This window comes from Schistocerca gregaria, chromosome 1, assembly GCF_023897955.1.
Source record: "Schistocerca gregaria isolate iqSchGreg1 chromosome 1, iqSchGreg1.2, whole genome shotgun sequence".
Lineage (NCBI taxonomy): Eukaryota > Metazoa > Arthropoda > Insecta > Orthoptera > Acrididae > Schistocerca > Schistocerca gregaria.
Window position 1 is genome coordinate 435,405,677 of NC_064920.1, and position 19,986 is coordinate 435,425,662.

Consider the following 19,986-nt stretch of genomic DNA (forward strand, 5'->3'; position numbering starts at 1 on the left):
GGGGGGGGTGATTACTGTAATCCCATCATGAAGGAGGTGTGACTTAGCACGTTGCCATGATGCACCTTCCAATCATCGGCGATGGCTAGCCTAATGTGATGGACCCTGGATTTAGTCTCTTGAGCACTTCGCAATAAGAAGCACCATTGACAGTTTAGCCTTGGGACATAAACCCATGATGAAACATGCCACAAACATTGAAAAACACAATCAGCATGACTTTCAACTTTGATTTGCTCATGCGAGCCACATATCCAACGTTTCCGTAACTGATTTTCCTAGTTTCATACAAAACGTGATGGTGTAACATTGGTTGACCATTTGCTACATGTTGTGCCATGGCCAACAACTTTGCGTAGTGTCCACTCAACGCATGATGCTGCCGAAGCAAGAGACCACAGGCAAATGGCACGCCAAGCGTTTTCGCCCAGACACCACCGACCACCAATCCCCCTGGGTAAGCGCAGGTTGCAATGTACAATCGTGTCAGCAAAAAATCAGTCTCATTACCTTTTATACAAACCCTTTAACTCTGTTTTAAGTCACTGAAACTTAAGGACATACACTATTTCTAGAAAGCAAGAGATGGAGAACAGTGTACCTACATTCTGTATTAAGTACAATTTAACAAGTCAAAGTACACACAGATTCTGAGGACAGTATATTTTTACAAAACAAAGTGTCATGAAAAGTCACATACATTTAGATACAAGAAAGTGCACTTAATTTACAATACATAGTCTACTCTAACCTTGTCCAAGAATTTGGGACCATCTCCTGTAGCTTTTTCTTCTACCTTATCAGCAAGTTTATCTACTTCTTTGTGAACTTTATCCCAGTTAATTTTCAAATAACCTTTATGATTTGCAATCTGTAACAAAATAATGCCACCTCCAACTGCAACTGCTGCCGCTTTTCCAACTTTCATTGTTACAAAACCAGTACACCTGGGAAGAGAAAATTATACATTATAAATGAGAAACTGCACTTCACAATTACAAAGCACCTAAGCAATGTGTTTTGAGAAGCATCAAACACATTCACTATGCATGCAGTAAGTTCTATGAAACTTGCGGGGGGGGGGGGGGGGATGGAGGGAGAGGCGGCATGGGGTGGGGTGACAGGCGGGGGGTAGGGGGAGGGGCGGCGAATGCGGGGAGAGGCGGGGGTTGGGGGGGAGAGGCGGGGGGTTGGGGGGGAGAGGCGGGGTGTTGGGGGGGAGAGGCGGGGTGTTGGGGGGGAGAGGCGGGGTGTTGGGGGGGCGAGGCGGGGGGGTTGGGGAGCGAGGTGGGGGTTTGGGGGGGAGAGGCGGGGGGTGGGGGTCGAGGCGGGGTGTTGCGGGGGAGAATTGGGGGGGTGGGGGTCGAGGCGGGGTGTTGCGGGGGAGAATTGGGGGGGGTGGGGGGAGAATTGGGGGGTGGGGGAGAGGCGGGGGGGGAGGCGGGGGGGGGGCGAGGCGGGGGGGGGCGAGGCGGGGGGTTGCGGGGGAGAATTGGGGGGGTGGGGGTCGAGGCGGGGTGTTGCGGGGGTGAATTGGGAAGGTGGGGGGAGAGGCGGGGGGTGGGGGGAGAGGCGGGGGTTGGGGGGCGAGGCGGGGGTTGGGGGGCGAGGCGGGGGGTGGGGGGCGAGGCGGGGGGTGGGGGGCGAGGCGGGGGGTGGGGGGCGAGGCGGGGGGTGGGGGGCGAGGCGGGGGGTGGGGGGCGAGGCGGGGGGTGGGGGGCGAGGCGGGGGGTGGGGGGCGAGGCGGGGGGTGGGGGGCGAGGCGGGGGGTGGGGGGCGAGGCGGGGGGTGGGGGGCGAGGCGGGGGGTGGGGGGCGAGGCGGGGGGTGGGGGGCGAGGCGGGGGGTGGGGGGCGAGGCGGGGGGTGGGGGGCGAGGCGGGGGGTGGGGGGCGAGGCGGGGGGTTGCGGGGGAGAATTGGGGGGTGGGGGGAGAGTTCCCAAAGCATCTCTGTAACACATGCACGCTGTTCGAACCTGCTAGTAACAAATCTCTACGCCCACCTCTGAATTGCATCCTTTAATCCGACATGGTACAGATCCCAAACATTCGAGTAATACTCAAGAATAGGTCACACTAGAGTTTTACATGCAGTTTCCTTTACAGATGAACCTAGAATTCTCCCAATAAACCGAAGACGACCACTCGCCTTTCCTACCAGAATTCTCATATGCTCATTCCATTTCTTATCACTTTGAAACATTACATCCAGATATTTAGACGACTTGACTGTGTCAAGCAGGACACTACTTATACTGTACGTGAATATTACAGGTTTGTTTTTCCTACTCATCCACAATACTTTTCATTTTTCTACATTTAGAGGCAGCTTCCATTTATCACACCAACTACAAATTTTGCCTAAGTCATACTGTATCCTCCTACAGTCACGTAACTTCGACACCTTACCATACATCACAGAGTCAACAGCAAACAATTACTGTCCAACAACATTTATGTACCCAGAGAATAATAGCAGTCCTACCACACTTTCCTAGGGCACGCCTGACGATACCTTTACCTCTGATGAACACTCACCATCGAGGACAGCACACTAGGTTCTATAACTTAAAAAGTCTTCAGACCACTCACATATGTGTGAAACTATTCCACATGCTCATACCTTCTTTAACAGTCTCAAATGGGGCACCACGTCAAATGCTTTCCAGAAATCTATAAATAAGAAATCTGCCTGTTGCCCTTCATAAATAGTCTGCAGTATATTATGTGAGAAATGGGCAAGCTGAATTTTGCATGAGCAATGCTTTTAAACCGTGCTGATTCAAGGACATAAGCTTCTCCGTCTCAAGAAAATTTATTCTATTCGAATTGAGAATATGTTCAAGGATTCTGTAGCAAACCGAAGTTTGGGATCTTGGTCTATAATTTTGTGGGTCCAGTGTTTTGCCATTCTTATACATAGGCATCGCCTTCACTTTTTTCCAGTACCTTGAGACTTTCCACTGAACAAGAAATTCACAATAAATGGAAGCTAAGTGGCAAGCCATCCCACAGTGTACTCTTTGAAAAACCAAACTGGGATTCTACCTGGGCCTGTTGAGTTATTTCTTTCCTACTCCTTCAGCTGTTTCTCTATGCTAGGGATGCCTATTACTAAATCATCCATACGTGAGTCTGATCGACATTCAAATAATGGTATGTTTGTAAGATTTTTCCTGCATAAACAATTTCTAGGACGTGATATTTAAACCTTCATCTTTCATTTTACCATGTTCAACTGCCAAACCAAACTGGTCAAGTGTCTGGATGAAAGCATTAGATCCACTTCGCGATTTCACGTAAACCCAGAGTTTCGTTGGGTTCTCAGCCAGATCTTTTGCCAAGGTACGATAGTGGTGGTAGTTGTATGCTTCGTGCATTGATCTTTTCAGAGATGCACAGACCTCTACTAACCTTTGCTTGTCATCATTTGCACTTCTCTTTTGAACAGAGGGTGCAACAGCCTCTTGCTTCCTCAGCATTTTACAAATCTCACTCTTAAATCATGGTGATTCTTTTCCATTCTTAATTCACTTACCAGGTTCATAATTTCCCAGAAGACAATTTACAATCTGCTAAACTTTGCCCATAATTCCTCTCCAGGCCATCTCACTGGAACTAAGTGATGTCAATTCACTGGCTAAGGGAGATGTTACCAAATGCTTCTCTGCTATTTCTAACGAAAACACTCTCTCAACCTTCTTAACTGATTTATTAACTTTTGTAACCATAGTTGCTATAATGGCACCATGATTGCTAATCTCCATTTCTATAATGACGTTGTTGATAAAGTCTCGCCTGTTTGCAGCTACAAGATCTAAGACATTTTGACTGCATGTGGGTTGCCGAACTAGCTGCTCAAGGCAGTCTTCAGAAATCTGCGTTCAAAAGTACTTTGCACAACTGTGTCTGTATTGCATGCAATGAATCCACAGACATTCCAGCCGATACTTGATAAGTTAAAGTAGACTCCAACCAGTAGTGCATGATATGAGTATTTACGTGCTACTGACCATAGTCCATCTTTGAATGACTAGAGCTGTCAACAGAATTCAGTGGCCTGTAGAAATATCCAAAAATTAATTTGGTTTCACCAAGACCTGTTATATGAGACCAGATACCTTCCCTGTCATACTAAACTTCAACCTCAATAGAGAGAACATTTTTGTCAACTGCAATCTGTCATTCCGATACATGATCCATGACTTGCTAAGTAGCTCAGCTATCCACTTTGAGTTTCAGCCAGCCAAATAATTTGAGCATGATAACTTTCCTGGAGTGCAGTATATTTGGGGACTTTGTTAGAAATACTCTGACAACTTACAGACAATTTCTTTTTATTTATTTTTTATTTACAAGTCAAGTTCTGTAGGACCAAATTGAGAGGCAAATCTCTAAGGTCATGGAACATGTCACTACATGAAATTACAACATAAAAGTAATAACAGATAAAAATAAAATGTTAACGAACCCAAAAAAATCAACCCATAAGTATAAGTAAACACAATCAACAATAAAACAAGAATCAGATTAATTTTTCAAGGAACTCCTCGACAGAATAGAAGGACAGACCCATGACGAAACACTTCAGTTTTGATTTGAAAGCATGAGGATTACTGCTAAGATTTTTTTTAATTCTAGTGGTAGCTTATTGGAAATGGATGCAGCAGTATACTGCACACCTTTCTGCACAACACTTAAGGAAGTCTGATCCAAATACAGGTCTGATTTCTCCCGAGTATTAATTGAGTGAAAGTTGCTTATTCTTAGGAATAAGCTAATACAAAGATTCCAAGACTTACCAAGCGGGAAAGCGGTGGTAGATAGGCACAATAAATAAAACACACAAACACACACACAGAATTTCTAGCTTTCACAACCGGCGGTTGCTTCTTCAGGAAAGAGGGAAGGAGAGGGAAAGACGAAAGGATAAGGGTTTTAAGGGAGAGGGTAAGGAGTCATTCCAATCCCGGGAGCAAAAAGACTTCCCTTAGGGGGAAAAAAGGACAGGTGTACACTCGCACACACTCGCGCGCGGCGCGCGCACACACACACACACACACACACACACACACACACACACACACACACACACACACACACACACACACACACACACACAAACAAGCAGACATTTGAATAGGCAAAGAGTTCGGGCAAAGATGTCAGTCGAGGTGGAAGTACAGAGGCAAAGAAGTTGTTGAAAGATAGGTGAGGTATGAGCGGCGGCAACTTGAAATTAGCGGAGGTTGAGGCCTGGCGGATATCGAGAAGAGAGGATATACTGAAGGGCGAGTTCCCATCTCCGGAGTTCGGATAGGTTGGTGTTGGTGGGAAGTATCCAGATAACCCGGACAGTGTAAACACTGTGCCAAGATGTGCTGGCCGTGCACCAAGGCATGTTTAGCCACAGGGTGATCCTCATTACCAACAAACACTGTCTGCCTGTGTCCATTCATGCGAATGGACAGTTTGTTGTTGGTCATTCCCACATAGAAAGCGTCACAGTGTAGGCAGGTCAGTTGGTAAATCACATGGGTGCTTTCACACGTGGCTCTGCCTTTGATCATGTACACCTTCCGGGTTACAGGACTGGAGTAGGTGGTGGTGGGAGGGTGCATGGGACAGGTTTTACACCGGGGGCAGTTACAAGGGTAGGAGCCAGAGGGTAGGGAAGGTGGTTTGGGGATTTCATAGGGATGAACCAAGAGGTTACGAAGGTTAGGTGGACGGCGGAAAGACACTCTTGGTGGAGTGGGGAGGATTTAATGAAGGATGGATCTCATTTCGGGGCAGGATTTTAGGAAGCCGTATCCCTGCTGGAGAGCCACGTTCAGAATCTGATCCAGTCCCGGGAAGTCATAAGTGGGGCACTTTTAGGGTGGTTCTGTGAGAGGTTCTGGGTTTGAGGGGATGAGGAAGTGGCTCTGGTTATTTGCTTCTGTACCAGGTCGGGAGGGTAGTTGCGGGATGCGAAAGCTGTTTTCAGGTTGTTGGTGTAATGGTTCAGGGATTCAGGACTGGAGCAGATTTGTTTGCCACGAAGGCCTAGGCTGTAGGGAAGGGACCGTTTGATATGGAATGGGTGGCAGCTGTCATAATGGAGGTACTGTTGCTTGTTGGTGGGTTTGATGTGGACGGATGTGTGAAGCTGGCCGTTGGACAGATGGAGGTCAACGTCAAGGAAAGTGGCATGGGATTTGGAGTAGGACCAGGTGAATCTGATGGAACCAAAGGAGTTGAGGTTGGAGAGAAAATTCAGGAGTTGTTCTTCACTGTGAGTCCAGATCATGAAGATGTCGTCAATAAATCTGTACCAAACTTTGGGTTGGCAGGCTTGAGTAACCAAGAAGGCTTCCTCTAAGCGACCCATAAATAGGTTGGCATACGAGGGGGCCATCCTGGTGCCCATGGCTGTTCCCTTTAATTGTTGGTATGTCTGGCCTTCAAAAGTGAAGAAGTTGTGGGTCAGGATGAAGCTGGCTAAGGTGACGAGGAAAGAGGTTTTAGGTAGGGTGGCAGGTGATCGGCATGAAAGGAAGTGCTCCATTGCAGCGAGGCCCTGGACGTGCGGGATATTTGTTTATAGGGAAGTGGCATCAATGGTTACAAAGACGGTTTCCGGGGGTAACAGACTGGGTAAGGATTCCAGGCGTTCAAGAAAGTGGTTGGTGTCTTTGATGAAGGATGGGAGACTGCATGTAATGGGTTGAAGGTGTTGATCTACGTAGACAGAGATACGTTCTGTGGGGGCTTGGTAACCAGCTACAATGGGGCGGCCGGGATGTTTGGGTTTGTGAATTTTAGGAAGTAGGTAGAAGGTAGGAGTGCGACGTGTCGGTGGCGTCAGGAGTTTAATGGAGTCAGGTGAAAGGTTTTGTAGGGGGCCTAAGGTTCTGAGGATTCCTTGAAGTTCCGCATGGACATCAGGAATGGTATTACCTTGGCAAACATTGTATGTAGAGTTGTCTGAAAGCTGACGCAGTCCCTCCTACATACAAAGTTGGCTCAGGTGACCAACAGTGTAGGGGAGTTACGTAGGAATTTTATGGAGGAGGAATATAATGTAGGTGGTTACCTGGTAAAGATAGCTACTCAAACTGGTGGCTCTAATGTGCATTTCACGCAACTGTTTCAGCATCTTAATGCTCCTGTTAAGCACATTAACATGTCGCTGGAGAGGACGTTGATGGCAGAGGGCATGGGTCACATTTCAGTGGTGCCAGTTGGGTCTCTCAGAAGATCGGGTTTCACTAGGCATGGCCTGCACCTCAATAGGTATGGGAAAGAGAGACTGGCAAAGTTTATAGGGGACAGTGTAGGGGGTGTTGGTGGGATCACTCATGGAAAAATTCCTGTAGTAGTTGGTGTTTGAGCTGTACCTTTTCTTGATTGAAGCCAGCTGACAGGTATACCTGCTGAAAGGAGTTCCCTCTAACTAAGGGATCACCTTCAGAGGACGCCCTATTTCCAAGCAGAGAAGGAATTAGCATATTTGACAAAATATAAAAGGTATTAGAGATAAAGTTAGTGAACTGCTTATAGATGTTGAGTCTCAAATTATTGGTATATCGGAGCACTACTTAAATAATTTGAGAATTCAGAGGCTATAGGTGACAGTTCCCCTTACCTTAGGGAGAAAAAAGGATAGGTATATACTGGCGCGCGCGCGCGCGCACACACACACACACACACACACACACACACACACACACACACACACACACACACACACACACACACACACACACAGCAGACATATTTAGCCTTTAAATATGTCTGTGTGTGTGTGTGTGTGTGTGTGTGTGTGTGTGTGTGTGTGTGTGTGTGTGTGTGCGTGCGTGCGTGCGTGCGTGCGTGCGTGCGTGCGTGCGCTGCGCGCGCGCGCGCGCGCGTGCGTGCGTGCGCGCGTATATACCTTTCCTTTTTTCCCCCTAAGGTAAGTCTTTCCGCTCCCGGGATTGGAATGACTCCTTACCCTCTCTCTTAAAACCCACGTCCTTTCATCTTTCCTTTTCCTTCCCTCTTTCCTGACGAAGCAGCCACCGGTTGCGAAAGCTCAAATTCTGTGTGTGTGTGTGTGTGTGTGTGTGTGTGTGTGTGTGTGTGTGTGTTTTATTCATTGTGCCTAGCTACCGGCGCTTTCCCGCTTGGTAAGTCTTGGAATCTTTGTTTTTAATATATTTTTCCCATGTGGAAGTTTCTTTCTATATATTTGAGAGGCCAGCATCAAAATACCAAAGCTCGTGAACAGGTGTTGCCAAGAGGTTCGTGAACTTACACCGCTTATTGCTCGAATCACCTGTTTCTGAGCCAAAAACATTGTTTTAGAATGGGGAGAGCTACCCCAAAATATTATACCATATGACATAAGCAAATGAAAATGAGCAAAGTAGACTAATTTTCGTGTCAATACGATCAATCACTCCAGATACCATTAGAATAGTAAAAATGGAAGCAATAAGTCTTTGAACGAGATCCTGAATGTGGGCTTTCTATAACAGTTTACCATCTATCTGAACACCTAAAAATTTGATCTGTTCAGTTTCACTAATCAGGTGCCCATTCTGTGAAATTAACATGTCAGTTTTTGTTGAATTGTGTCTTAGAAATTGTAAAAACTGAGTCTTACTGTGATTTAGTGTTAGTTTATTTTCTACAGGCCATGAACTTAGGTCATGAATTGCACTATTTGAAACCAGGCCAATGTTGTGCACAACATTCTTTACTACCAAGCAAGTGTCATCAGCAAAGAGAAGTATTTTAGAGTTACCCTTGATACTAGAGGGCATATTACTTATATAAATAAGGAATGGGAGTGCCCTTAACACTGATCCCTGATGCACCCCCCCACTTGACTACACCCCACCCACACCCCACATCACAGCCATTCTCAACATTGTGAATAATGACGTTTTGCTTTCTGTTGCTAAAGTAAGAGGTGAACCAATTGTGAGCTAATTCCCGTATTCCGTAATGGTCAAACTTCAGGAACAATATTTTGTGATCACAACAATCAAATGCCTTCGTTAAATCAAAAAAATATGCCTAGCGTTTGAAAACTTTTGTTTAACCCATCCAGTACCTCACAGAGAAAAGAGAATATAGCATTTTCAGTTGTTAAATGACTTCTAAAGCTGAACTGTACACTGGATAGCAAATCATGTGATATAAAATGATCACTTATCCTTACACACACAGCATTTTCAGTAACTTTAGCAAACACTGGTGGCATAGAAAAAGGTCTAACATTGTCTACATTATTCCTTTCTCCCTTTTTATAAAGTGGCTTTACTACTGAGTACTGTAATTGTTCAGGAAACTGACCATTCCTAAAGGAAAAATTACTAATATGTCTAAATACGTATATGTGCAGCACAGTGCTTTAATATTCTCCTAGGCACTCCACCACATCCATGAGAGTCCTTAGGCTTCAGTGATTTAATTACTGACTCAATCTCCCCCTTGTCTGTATCACAGAGGAGTATTTCAGACATCAATCTCGGAAAGGCTTTTGCCGAGAAAGTTATACGAGTCTCTGTGGAAACTAAATTTTTATTTCATTCACCAGCAATGCTCAGAAAAGGATTGTTAGATACTGTACATATGTCTGATTTATTAGTGACAGAAATACTTTTACTATGAACTGACTTTATATCGTTGACCTTGTGATGATTACCAGACACTTCCTTCACAACTAACCATATGGTTTTAATTTTATCCTGTGCATTAGCTATTCTATTTGCATGCCACATTCTTTCTGCCTTCCTTACAATACTATTTGTAATGAGCTACTGTAGCTTGATTGTGACTACTTCTAACATTTTGATATAATTCCCGCTTTGTGCTACACCTTCTTAAGTCATCAACAGTTGGCAGCATCGGTACGCGGCAGGTACTGGCTTGTTCCACAGCCTCTTCTCTGCAACTCTAGTTGGCAGGAGCTGCGCCGATGGTCCGTCAATGCGATTTAAGCAATCTGCAGTCATTGAATTCTTGACAGCAGAAGGTGTCACCCCAAAGGAGATTCATCAGAGAATGAAAGTAATTTATGGTGATTGTGTTGATGTGAGTACTTTGCATTGTTGGGCGAGTAAATTTAATGATTTTGAGGTGGGAACATCTGACCTGCATGACAGAGTTGGATGTCCTGTGACAGCAGCCACCGAATTTCACAAGCAAAATGTTGACAAATTGATTCAGTACGACCTTCATATCAGTCAGAGAGAACTGGCACGCAGAATCAGCATTTCACAAGAATGTGTGGTTCTTGCCAGGAACTCCTCACACGTTACAATAATGAAAGTGACGCCGATAATGAAAGATGATCTGTGGGGACATCATTATGCTTCTGATGAAGACATTGAGAGAACTGTGAGGGTGTGGTTGCAGAAACAAAGTGTCACAACTTGTATGACAATTTCACAAAACTTGTTCATCTTGGGAGAAATGTATCCAATTGGCTGGTGATTATGTGGCAAAGTGAATATTGGCAATTAAAGATCACATTCTAAGGATTATTTCTGCATTTGATTTATTAAAATATTCCCATCTAAACCCAATTAATGAAGGTGGAGGCACTACTTTTCATTCAACCCCCGTACATTGAAGTCACCACATATAACTAATTTCTGATATTTCCTACAAAGTGAATCAAGAACCCTTTCTAGCAGAAATGCTCTGAAGTCAGAGTTACGGGACCTATAAACAACAACAATTAGAAGTTTAGTTTCACCACTAAATTCAACTCCCCCCTGCACAACATTCAAATACCCTTTCAGTGTAGTGCCGTGATACGTCTATGGACTGAAATGAAATACTGTTTCTTTACGTACATAGCCACTCCCCCAACCTGCAAGGAACTCCTTGAAAAACAGCTAGTTAATCTGTTTCATGGTAAAGGAAGCCTCTGAATTGTCAAATTATTTAAGTGGAGCTCCGATATACCAATAATTTCAGACTCAACATCTATAAGCAGTTCACTAACTGTATCTCTAATACCTTTTATATTTTGTCAAATATGCTAATTCCTTCTCTACTTGGAAACATGGCGTCCTCTGAAGGTGATCCCTTAGTTAGAGGGAACTCCTTTCAGCAGGTATACCTGTCAGCTGGCTTCAATCAAGAAAAGGTACAGCTCAAACACCAACTACTACAGGAATTTTTCCATGAGTGATCCCACCAACACCCCCTACACTGTCCCCTATAAACTTTGCCAGTCTCCCTTTCCCATACCTATTGAGGTGCAGGCCATGCCTAGTGAAACCCGATCTTCTGAGAGACCCAACTGGCACCACTGAAATGTGACCCATGCCATCTGCCATCAACGTCCTCTCCAGCCCCATGTTAATGTGCTTAACAGGGACATTAAGATGCTGAAACAGTTGCATGAAATGCACATTAGAGCCACCAGTTTGAGTAGCTATCTTTACCAGGTAACCACCTACATTATATTCCTCCTCCATAAAATTCCTACGTAACTCCCCTACACTGTTAGTCACCTGAGCCAATCCTGCACTAGGCTTCACAGTGCTGGTGGCCTGGTACTCACTCCCCTAACACTCCTTCAGTTGAGACCCTTGGCTCAGCTCTAAACCAAAGGACCCCTGACCAATTCTGGGAACAAATTTCAAGCTATGTGTGCAGGAAAGCAACCTTTGCCACTTCTGACAGCTAACATCTTCAGAACCCGTGCAGCATGCATTATCAGTGGGTGCCAACCACAAGTTCCACACAACTGCACTCTGCACACTCTATAGCCCAGGCAAGGATGCCTGCACATCTAGAATGAGGGACCCCGCTGAAACGCACTCTGCACACTCTATAGCCCAGGCAAGGATGCCTGCACTTCTAGGATGAGGGCCCCCGCCGAAACGCTAAGTGCCCACTGGCTTTCTTTCCAGCCCTGAATGCTATCTAAGTGTCTCCATAACACACCCAACATTGGAGCGCCCATTAACAAATAAACACCTCCCCCCATGTGCTTGCTTGAACTCTGCTGAAAAAGCAGCAACCTGTCCACCCACAGGGTGAATGGCAAAGCCAGACAGCCAGTCTCCACATTCGCCCTCCGCCTCATGTGACGCGAATACTTTACCACCTGCTGCAAGAGGAGACCCACCACGTCGAGTACACTAAAAGGAGCCTCAGTAGCAGGGCCTGTAATGAAACAAGTGACACCTGGGGTGTTCCATGCAGCAAGGCAGCAGCCTGAAGGTGACTGACCATAGCCAAAAGGTCATTCAGCTGTTGGCAAATTACGGTCAGCTCCTGGTGCGTCCACACGCAGCATGCAAAAATCCTTCCCAGCCTAGCAAGACTGACTGGAGAAGTAAATCACAAAAGCAGACATAATCCTTGATATGCAACTTGCTACCCTCCTAGTTGTGTCACCAGTGGATGCTGATGTCTCAATCAGGCTGGCTCGCCGAAATAAATTAAAACTGGTCTATAGACTATGTGAATCTACACTTACAAAATGTGAGATTAAATCTCAAACAAAAAAATACACACAAAATTCAATAACCATATTATTGGGGGGAGGTGGGAGGGACACGAAGAAAACACTTAACTTCCTGCTCTGTATATGTTTACTGACTGAGAGCTGGAGCCTGACTGGTACAGGTCTTACACATGCTATTGACAGGAGTATGTTCAACCTGAATAATGCTAGAGAAGGTTGGGTCACTGGTGCAATATTGACTGAGAAATACTGATCAATATCACTCAGTAACAAAGATTTACGTTCATGAGAAATGAAATTTTATACACTTTTAATAAGCTCTTGTAAAAGATGATCTCACTTCTGTCAACATCAAACAATGACTTGTTGAGTACAAATGTGTATGGAGATACTACAGACAACAACATCATTAAAAAGACAATCATCACACCTCATCCATAATAACATCTTAAATGTGATGGTTACTTCTTCATAACTAAACTGCTGTCCCAATTTGATGAAATTTGGTATGGAGATAGTTTGAACCCTAAGGAAGAATATAAGCTATGTAACAAATCACACCCTAATATGGTGTACACGAGTCAGATACAGACGATGCTTGGAAGCAGATTAGTGATTGACTGTTTACTGATTATTTCATGTCAGTAGGAATCCAATGTTTACTCATCCACAAAGTTTTTGAAATTTGAAAAAGAATTGTACACCTCCTTGCAAAGCTGGGCAGTTTTTACAGCAAAATTTTGTGGAGATACACTATGTGATCAAAAGTATCCAGACACCTCCAAAAACATATGTTTTTCAGATTAGGTGCATTGTGCTGCCACCTACTGCCAGGTATTCCATATCAGCGACCTCAGCAGTCATTAGACATCGTGAGACAGCAGAATTGGGCGCTCCGCAGAACTCACGGACTTCGAACGTGGTCAGGTCATTGGGTGTCACTTGTGTCATACGTCTGTACACAACATTTCCACACTCCTGAACATCCTTATGTCCACTGTTTCCGATATGATAGTAAAATGGAAATGTAAAGGGACACATACAACACAAAAGCATGCAGGCCGACCTTGTCTGCTGACTGACAGAGACCACCGACAGTTGAAGAGGGTCGTAATGTGTAATAGGCAGACATCTATCCAGACCATCACACAAGAATTCCAAACTGCATCAATAGATTAGATTAGATTAGATTAATACTTGTTACATAGATCATGAATACGACACTTCGTAATGATGTGGAACGTGTCAGGTTAAAGAAAGATGTCTGTACAAGATATTACATTACACAAAATATTGCACGACACTAATGCTTAAGTTAGTTTTTTTCCCTACCTTAATTTATATCTAAAAATTCAGCCAATGAGTAGAAGGAGTTGTCATCTAGAAATTCTTTTAATTTATTTTTAAATGTTGGTTGACTGTCAGGCTTTTGATGCTGTTTGGTAGGTGACCAAAGACTTTTGTGACAGCATAATTTACCCCCTTCTGTGCAAAAGTCAGATTTAAGCCTGCATAGTGAAGATCATCCTTTCTCCTGGTGTTATAGCTATGCACACTGCTATTACTCTTTAAACTGGGCTGGATTATTAACACCAAATTTCATAAGTGAATATATATACTGTGAGGATCCCTAGATCCTTAAATAGATGTCTGCAGGATGACCGTGGGTGGACTCCAGCAATTATTCTGATTACACGTTTTTGAGCAATGAATACTTTTCTACTCAACGATGAATTACCCCAGAATATGATACCATACAAAAGCAGTGAATGAAAGTAGGCATAATAAGCTAATTTACTGAGAATCTTATCACCAAAATTTGCAATAACCCTAATAGCATATGTAGCCGAACTCAGACGTTTCAGCCGACCATCAATGTGTTGCTTCCAGTTTAACCTCTCATCAATGGACACACCTAAAAATTTTGAAAATTCTACCTTAGCTACAGACTTCTGTTCAAAGTCTATATTTATTACTGGAGAAGTGCCAATTACTGTACGGAACTGTATATACTGTGTTTTATCAAAATTTAAAGAGAGTCCGTTTGCTGAGAACCACTTAATAATTTTGTGAAAAACATCATTTACAATTACATCACTTAGTTCTTGGTTTTTGGATGTTATTAGTATACTTGTATCATCAGCAAAAAGAACTAACTTTGCATCTTCATCAATATGGAATGGTAAGTCATTAATGTATATCAAGAACAGTAAAGGACCTAAGACCGAACCCTGTGGGACTCCGTACTTGATAGCCCCCCCCCCCCCCCCCCCCCAGGTTTGAGGAATCAGCTGTTGTATTAACATTACATGAACCACTTATTTCAACTTTCTGCATTCTTCCACTTAAGTATGAATTAAACCATTTGTGCACTGCCCCCCCTCAAACCATAATGATTTAGCTTATCTAAAAGAATTCAATGATTTACACAGTCAAAGGCCTATGAGAGATCACAAAAAATACCAATAGGTGATGTCCGGTTATTCAGAGCATTTAATATTTGATCAGTGAAAGCATATATAGCATTTTCTGTTGAAAAGCCTTTCTGAAAACCAAACTGTGAGTACTACGACAGCTAGGTGGGAGGTGAGAAAACTTTGATTTCATGGTCAAGTGGTTGCTCATAAGCCACACATCATGCCAGCAAATGCTGAACAAAGCTTTGATTGGTGTAAGGAGCATGAACATTGGACGATTGAACAGTGGAAAAATGTTGTGTGGAGTGACGAATCAGGGTACACAATGTGACAATTTGATGGCAGGGTTTGGGTATGGTGAATTCCCGGTGAACGTCATGTGCCAGCGTTTGTAGTGCCAACAGTAAAATTCTGAGTCGGCGTGGTCACGTTTTTCATGGAGGGGGCTTGCACCTCTTGTTGTTTGCCATGGCACTACCACAGCACAGACCTACACTGATGTTTTAAGCACCTTTTTGTTTACCACTGTTGAAGAGCAATTCAGGAATCTTTCAACACAATCGAGCACCTGTTCATAACACACGGTCTTTGGCTGAGTGGTTACACTTCAATAATATCCCTGTAATGTGCTGGCGAGTCCTGACCTGAATCCTAAAGAACACCTTTGGGATGTCTTGGAATGCAGACTTCATGCCAGGCCTCACCGACCGATATTGATACCTCTCCTCAGTGCAGCACTCCGTGAAAAATGGGCTGCTGTTCCCCAAAAAACCTTCCAGCACCTGACTGAGCATATGCCTGCGAGAGTGAAAGCTGTCTTCAGGGCTAAGGGTGGGCCAATACCATACTGAATTCCAGCATTACCATTTTCAGCTGGGTGTCCGTATATTTTTGATCACATAGTGTACAATACTGAAATCCAATGGCAAGACTGACAACTGTATTTAAAACTACTACACCAAGAGAGCATTAGGAAACACATTGTTAATACTAGTTATTTTAAGATATGCATAAAAGGAATTTATGTCTGATACGTGAGCACAGCTGTAGGCAACAGTTGGTTGATCTATAACTGCAAAATGGATACACAGGTTTGACTGGGACAATTAATGGAAATAATATGTCAGGTGATACAGCTTTACAGTGAGCCATTAAATCTCAGTAAAAAAGACATCACATGCTACATGAAGTTCATCTTGCAAATAACTGACACTAAGGCTTCACACCAATACTTCAATTACATTGTCTGACTACGGGCATCTTAGAAAAAAAAAGTGTGTTTATTGCAAGGAATTTCTTACCTCCCTTGGATTTTTTTTCCTTCTTGAGACATAGTTCGCCATTTTGTCAAACTTGATGTTCCGTAGGTGTATTGCACAATAAATGAAAATGCACGACTGTATATTCTGGTCACAAAATAGTGCAAATGCATGCTGTTGTTTCAATTTTTGGCAGTTCTATACAGACAGACAATTCAGCTTTAACACAGTGACTGCTGCACACAGAGCGACTGATGTCTCACCACTATGTCACACCTTGCCACCAGGCATAAAGGCTCTGCTGTGACCATCACCAGCTATATGTCATAAGGCACATGGCTCTATTGCGGCCACCGGCGGCCTTATTACAGTCAGCATGTTAATTCTAGTTTGACACAGCTGTGATGGCCTCTAAGAACACCATCAAAGAATAAGAATGCAATTCTGTGTAGAGAACTCTGTAGCCTAGAAATATAATTAAAATACATTTCACATTCTCTAACTGTAGTAACAGGCCTGTGTGTGTGTGTGTGTGTGTGTGTGTGTGTGTGTGTGTGTGTGTGTGTGTGTGTGTGTGTGTGTGTACATGCTCAACATGCACCGAATAGTGAGATGTCCAGAAAATGTGCTTCTGAAACTACGGTATTTCACTACACTCCTGTGTGTGTGTGTGTGTGTGTGTGTGTGTGTGTGTGTGTGTGTGTGTGTGTGTGTGTGTGTGTACATGCTCAACATGCACCGAATAGTGAGATGTCCAGAAAATGTGCTTCTGAAACTACGGTATTTCACTACACTATATAATTTACAATCCTGTATCTCCTTCCTGGATCTTACCATGACACAGTGAATTTAAAAAGCAAAAAGCTGGCCAATAGCAGAGGGCAATCTCAAGTGTATCAAACAATCATTACAGGGATAATTTACAAAAGTCAATAATGTACCTGTTTTCTCCTTTGTTCTCCTGAAAGGCATTTAATACAGGTCTTTTATTTCCTGAATAACACCCCACCACAATAAGTCGTAACCTGAACAAAACCTGTTGGTCAACTATGCAAGTGTAGAATTTCACGTATTTTGTTTTCCTCTCTTCTCAGAACCCCTTCGTTCTTTACCGTCTCACCAGAAATTTTATGTATTGACCTCCTTTGTGGTGGTTTCTCCTCAAATTTCATACCATTTTCTCATGCATCTACTGTACTCTTTTCTATCCACCTAAAAGTGGACTTTAAATGATGTCATTTAATCAATATCTTTCTGCTCAGTCAGTTTCCTTCAATTCTTGCTAGGTATCTATAAAAATTCAACTATGTTTCCACATCGAGACAGATTATTTTGGTGCACTTATCGAAATCCAAGTTTTTCCTATTCTCCCATTAGAAGGCTTCTGGAGTCTTGGAGCCACATCAGAAACATTCGAGATTGAAACAGGCGTCAGACAAGGGGATGCTCTCTCATGTGTTCTGTTCAATGTCATCTTAGAGAAAGTAATAAAAGAATGTAGGCAACAGAAGTGGGCTGGAGTAGAGATGGACGGTAACTTCAACTGTTTCGCATATGCATATGACATAGCACTATTAAGTGAATCAAAGCAAGAGTTGAAAGAAATGTACCAGAAAATGGACAATTATGCACAGAAGGTAGAGCTAAAAGTGAATTGAGACAAAACAGAGTTCATGCAATTAGGAAGAAGACAAGAGCAGGTAGAATTTCTTGAGATAGGTGGCAAGAGGTTCAAGAGAGTAGACCAAATATTTGGGATCTTGGTTTACCACAGACAACAACATAAAAATGGACATCAAGGGAAGAATAACAGTGGGAACAAAACGCATGCATTCCCTCAGACACACACTTGGCTCTAAATTGATCTTGGTGAACACTAAGATGAAAATCTACAACACAGTGATATGCCCAGCAGTAATTTATGGTTCAGAAACATGGTGCATGACTAAGCAAGAAAGGCAAAAAATATTAATATTTGAAAGAAGAGTAATGTGGAAGATATGGGGACCAGTTTTAGATAACAGAGAATGAAGGAGGAGGAAAAATGAGGAATTCTACCTTCTGATGTGACAACCAACTATCCTACAGAAGATAAAGAGCAAAAGAATACAATGGGTGGGCCATGTTGCCTGTATGCCAGATGGAAGACATGCAAAGATAGCACTAGCAGGGAAACCAAACGCCCCATTAGACGACCAAGGCAGCGCTGGATGGATGACCTGGCGAAGGTCCTAGCAGCCCCAGGAATTGGGAGACACCTGGGGGAACTGGGCACAAAACAGAAACAAATGGAAGCAGTTTGTGGAAGCAGTGTGTGGTCTGCAGGACCTGTGATCGCTGAATATATATCTATCAAAATGATCTGGCGGACAGGGTAAACAACTGTAAGGAGAGGTGCTGTCGTTAAGTGACTGTAAGAGAATAGAAAATGACTAAGACTAAATTTATAGTTTGTGTGATTAATGATCTATCTAAGTTTGTTGCCTTCTTTTCAAGATTTTCCAACTGTCCCTGGTTTTTTAATCTAGCCAAGTGCCTGGTACAGCCCAGACATTAATTTATTCCAATATTCTATTAGGAATAGAAGAATACTATTTCTCTCTCCTGTCTTCCATGTGCTTGAGCACAACCTTTCCCTCTTCCACTTGCCTCTTCACACCAAGACCCTCTTCCATCTCACATCATCTCCTCCTTCCACCAGCCTCTTCAAACTCTCTTCCTTTTCAACATGCTTCCTACATGTCCCCCTCCACCACCACCATCTGCTCCTCTCCTCCACCACTTCCCTCTGCCCGTCTCCTCCTTCCGCCTCTCTCTGTCTTAACTGAAATGCCCGAGATGTGGATTTCGTGGTTGTGTGTGCATGAGATATGTTTGCTTGCGTGAGTGTGTGAAAAGTGATGTTTCTCACTTGCTGAATGAGGTTATGGCCAGAAACTTTATGTAAGTACCTTAATTGTACCTGTCTGCAACTTAATGTGTCTTCTTTACAGTGGGACAGAATACATAGAAACTACATGAGGAAGACAGCACTTGCAAAGAAATTACCCCAAGGGCAAAAGCAGAAGATATTACAGTATCACAACGGTTGTAGAGCCTATAGCTGAAGCATTACATGAGCACCAGTAACAGAGAAAGAACTGCCATTACTAGGCACAGAGTGTTGTTCACCTTCAACGTGTGGCAGTAAAGCATAAAATGGGCAAGACTACTGTAAAGCCAGGCTCTAACTGCCAGGTAATAATGTTTGCTGTAACTTGGGGGATCAGTTCCGGGACCACTTTTTGTTCTGTATGTATGCTTCAATAGAAGCCAACAATGTAGTAATATATGCATATGACATCTTGTACACAAAAAAGTGATGTAGATAAACTGAAATCAAAAGCCTATAAAAATTTCATGAAAGCTAGAGCATCTTTTAGAGAGAACAATTTGTTTGTGAACACAAATGGACAACACGTGTACAAATCTGTCATATATAAGAAGCAGAGTGTACTTGTACTTGTCTGTCCGGTATCTCCTATAAAATCGCTCGATCGATTTCAGCTAAATTTGACACCAAAACACCAGTTCCATTGAGTATCAGCACTGTTGGAATTCTTCCCTCATAGTTCCAATAGGAGTGGAAATACAGGCAAAAAGGTGTCTCTTCCCAATCCCCTGGTGTACAGGGTACCCTGCACAACAGGCATGTTGTGTAGGAACTCTCAGCCTGCCAAACAAACTTGCACTGCACGGCAGCCTAAATTTCAGGTCCAATACAGTTTTCCAGGCCCCAATGTGTAGATAGACCTGCATGACAGGTGTGTTGCTGCTGTTGTATCAGCCCTGCTTTATTGACCTGTTTT

The 19,986-nt window shown here is 43.5% G+C and overlaps 1 protein-coding gene across 1 annotated transcript in view; it reads right to left on the reverse strand.

Annotated features, from left to right (window-relative positions):
* The window catches only part of LOC126351334 (FUN14 domain-containing protein 1-like), a 72,401-nt gene that overhangs the window by 45,589 nt on the left and 6,826 nt on the right, over nt 1–19,986 (reverse strand). The window contains exon 3 of the mRNA XM_050002595.1: nt 752–947. Within this exon, the coding sequence (XP_049858552.1) occupies nt 752–947 (196 nt within the window). The remainder of the gene's footprint in view (nt 1–751; nt 948–19,986) is intronic.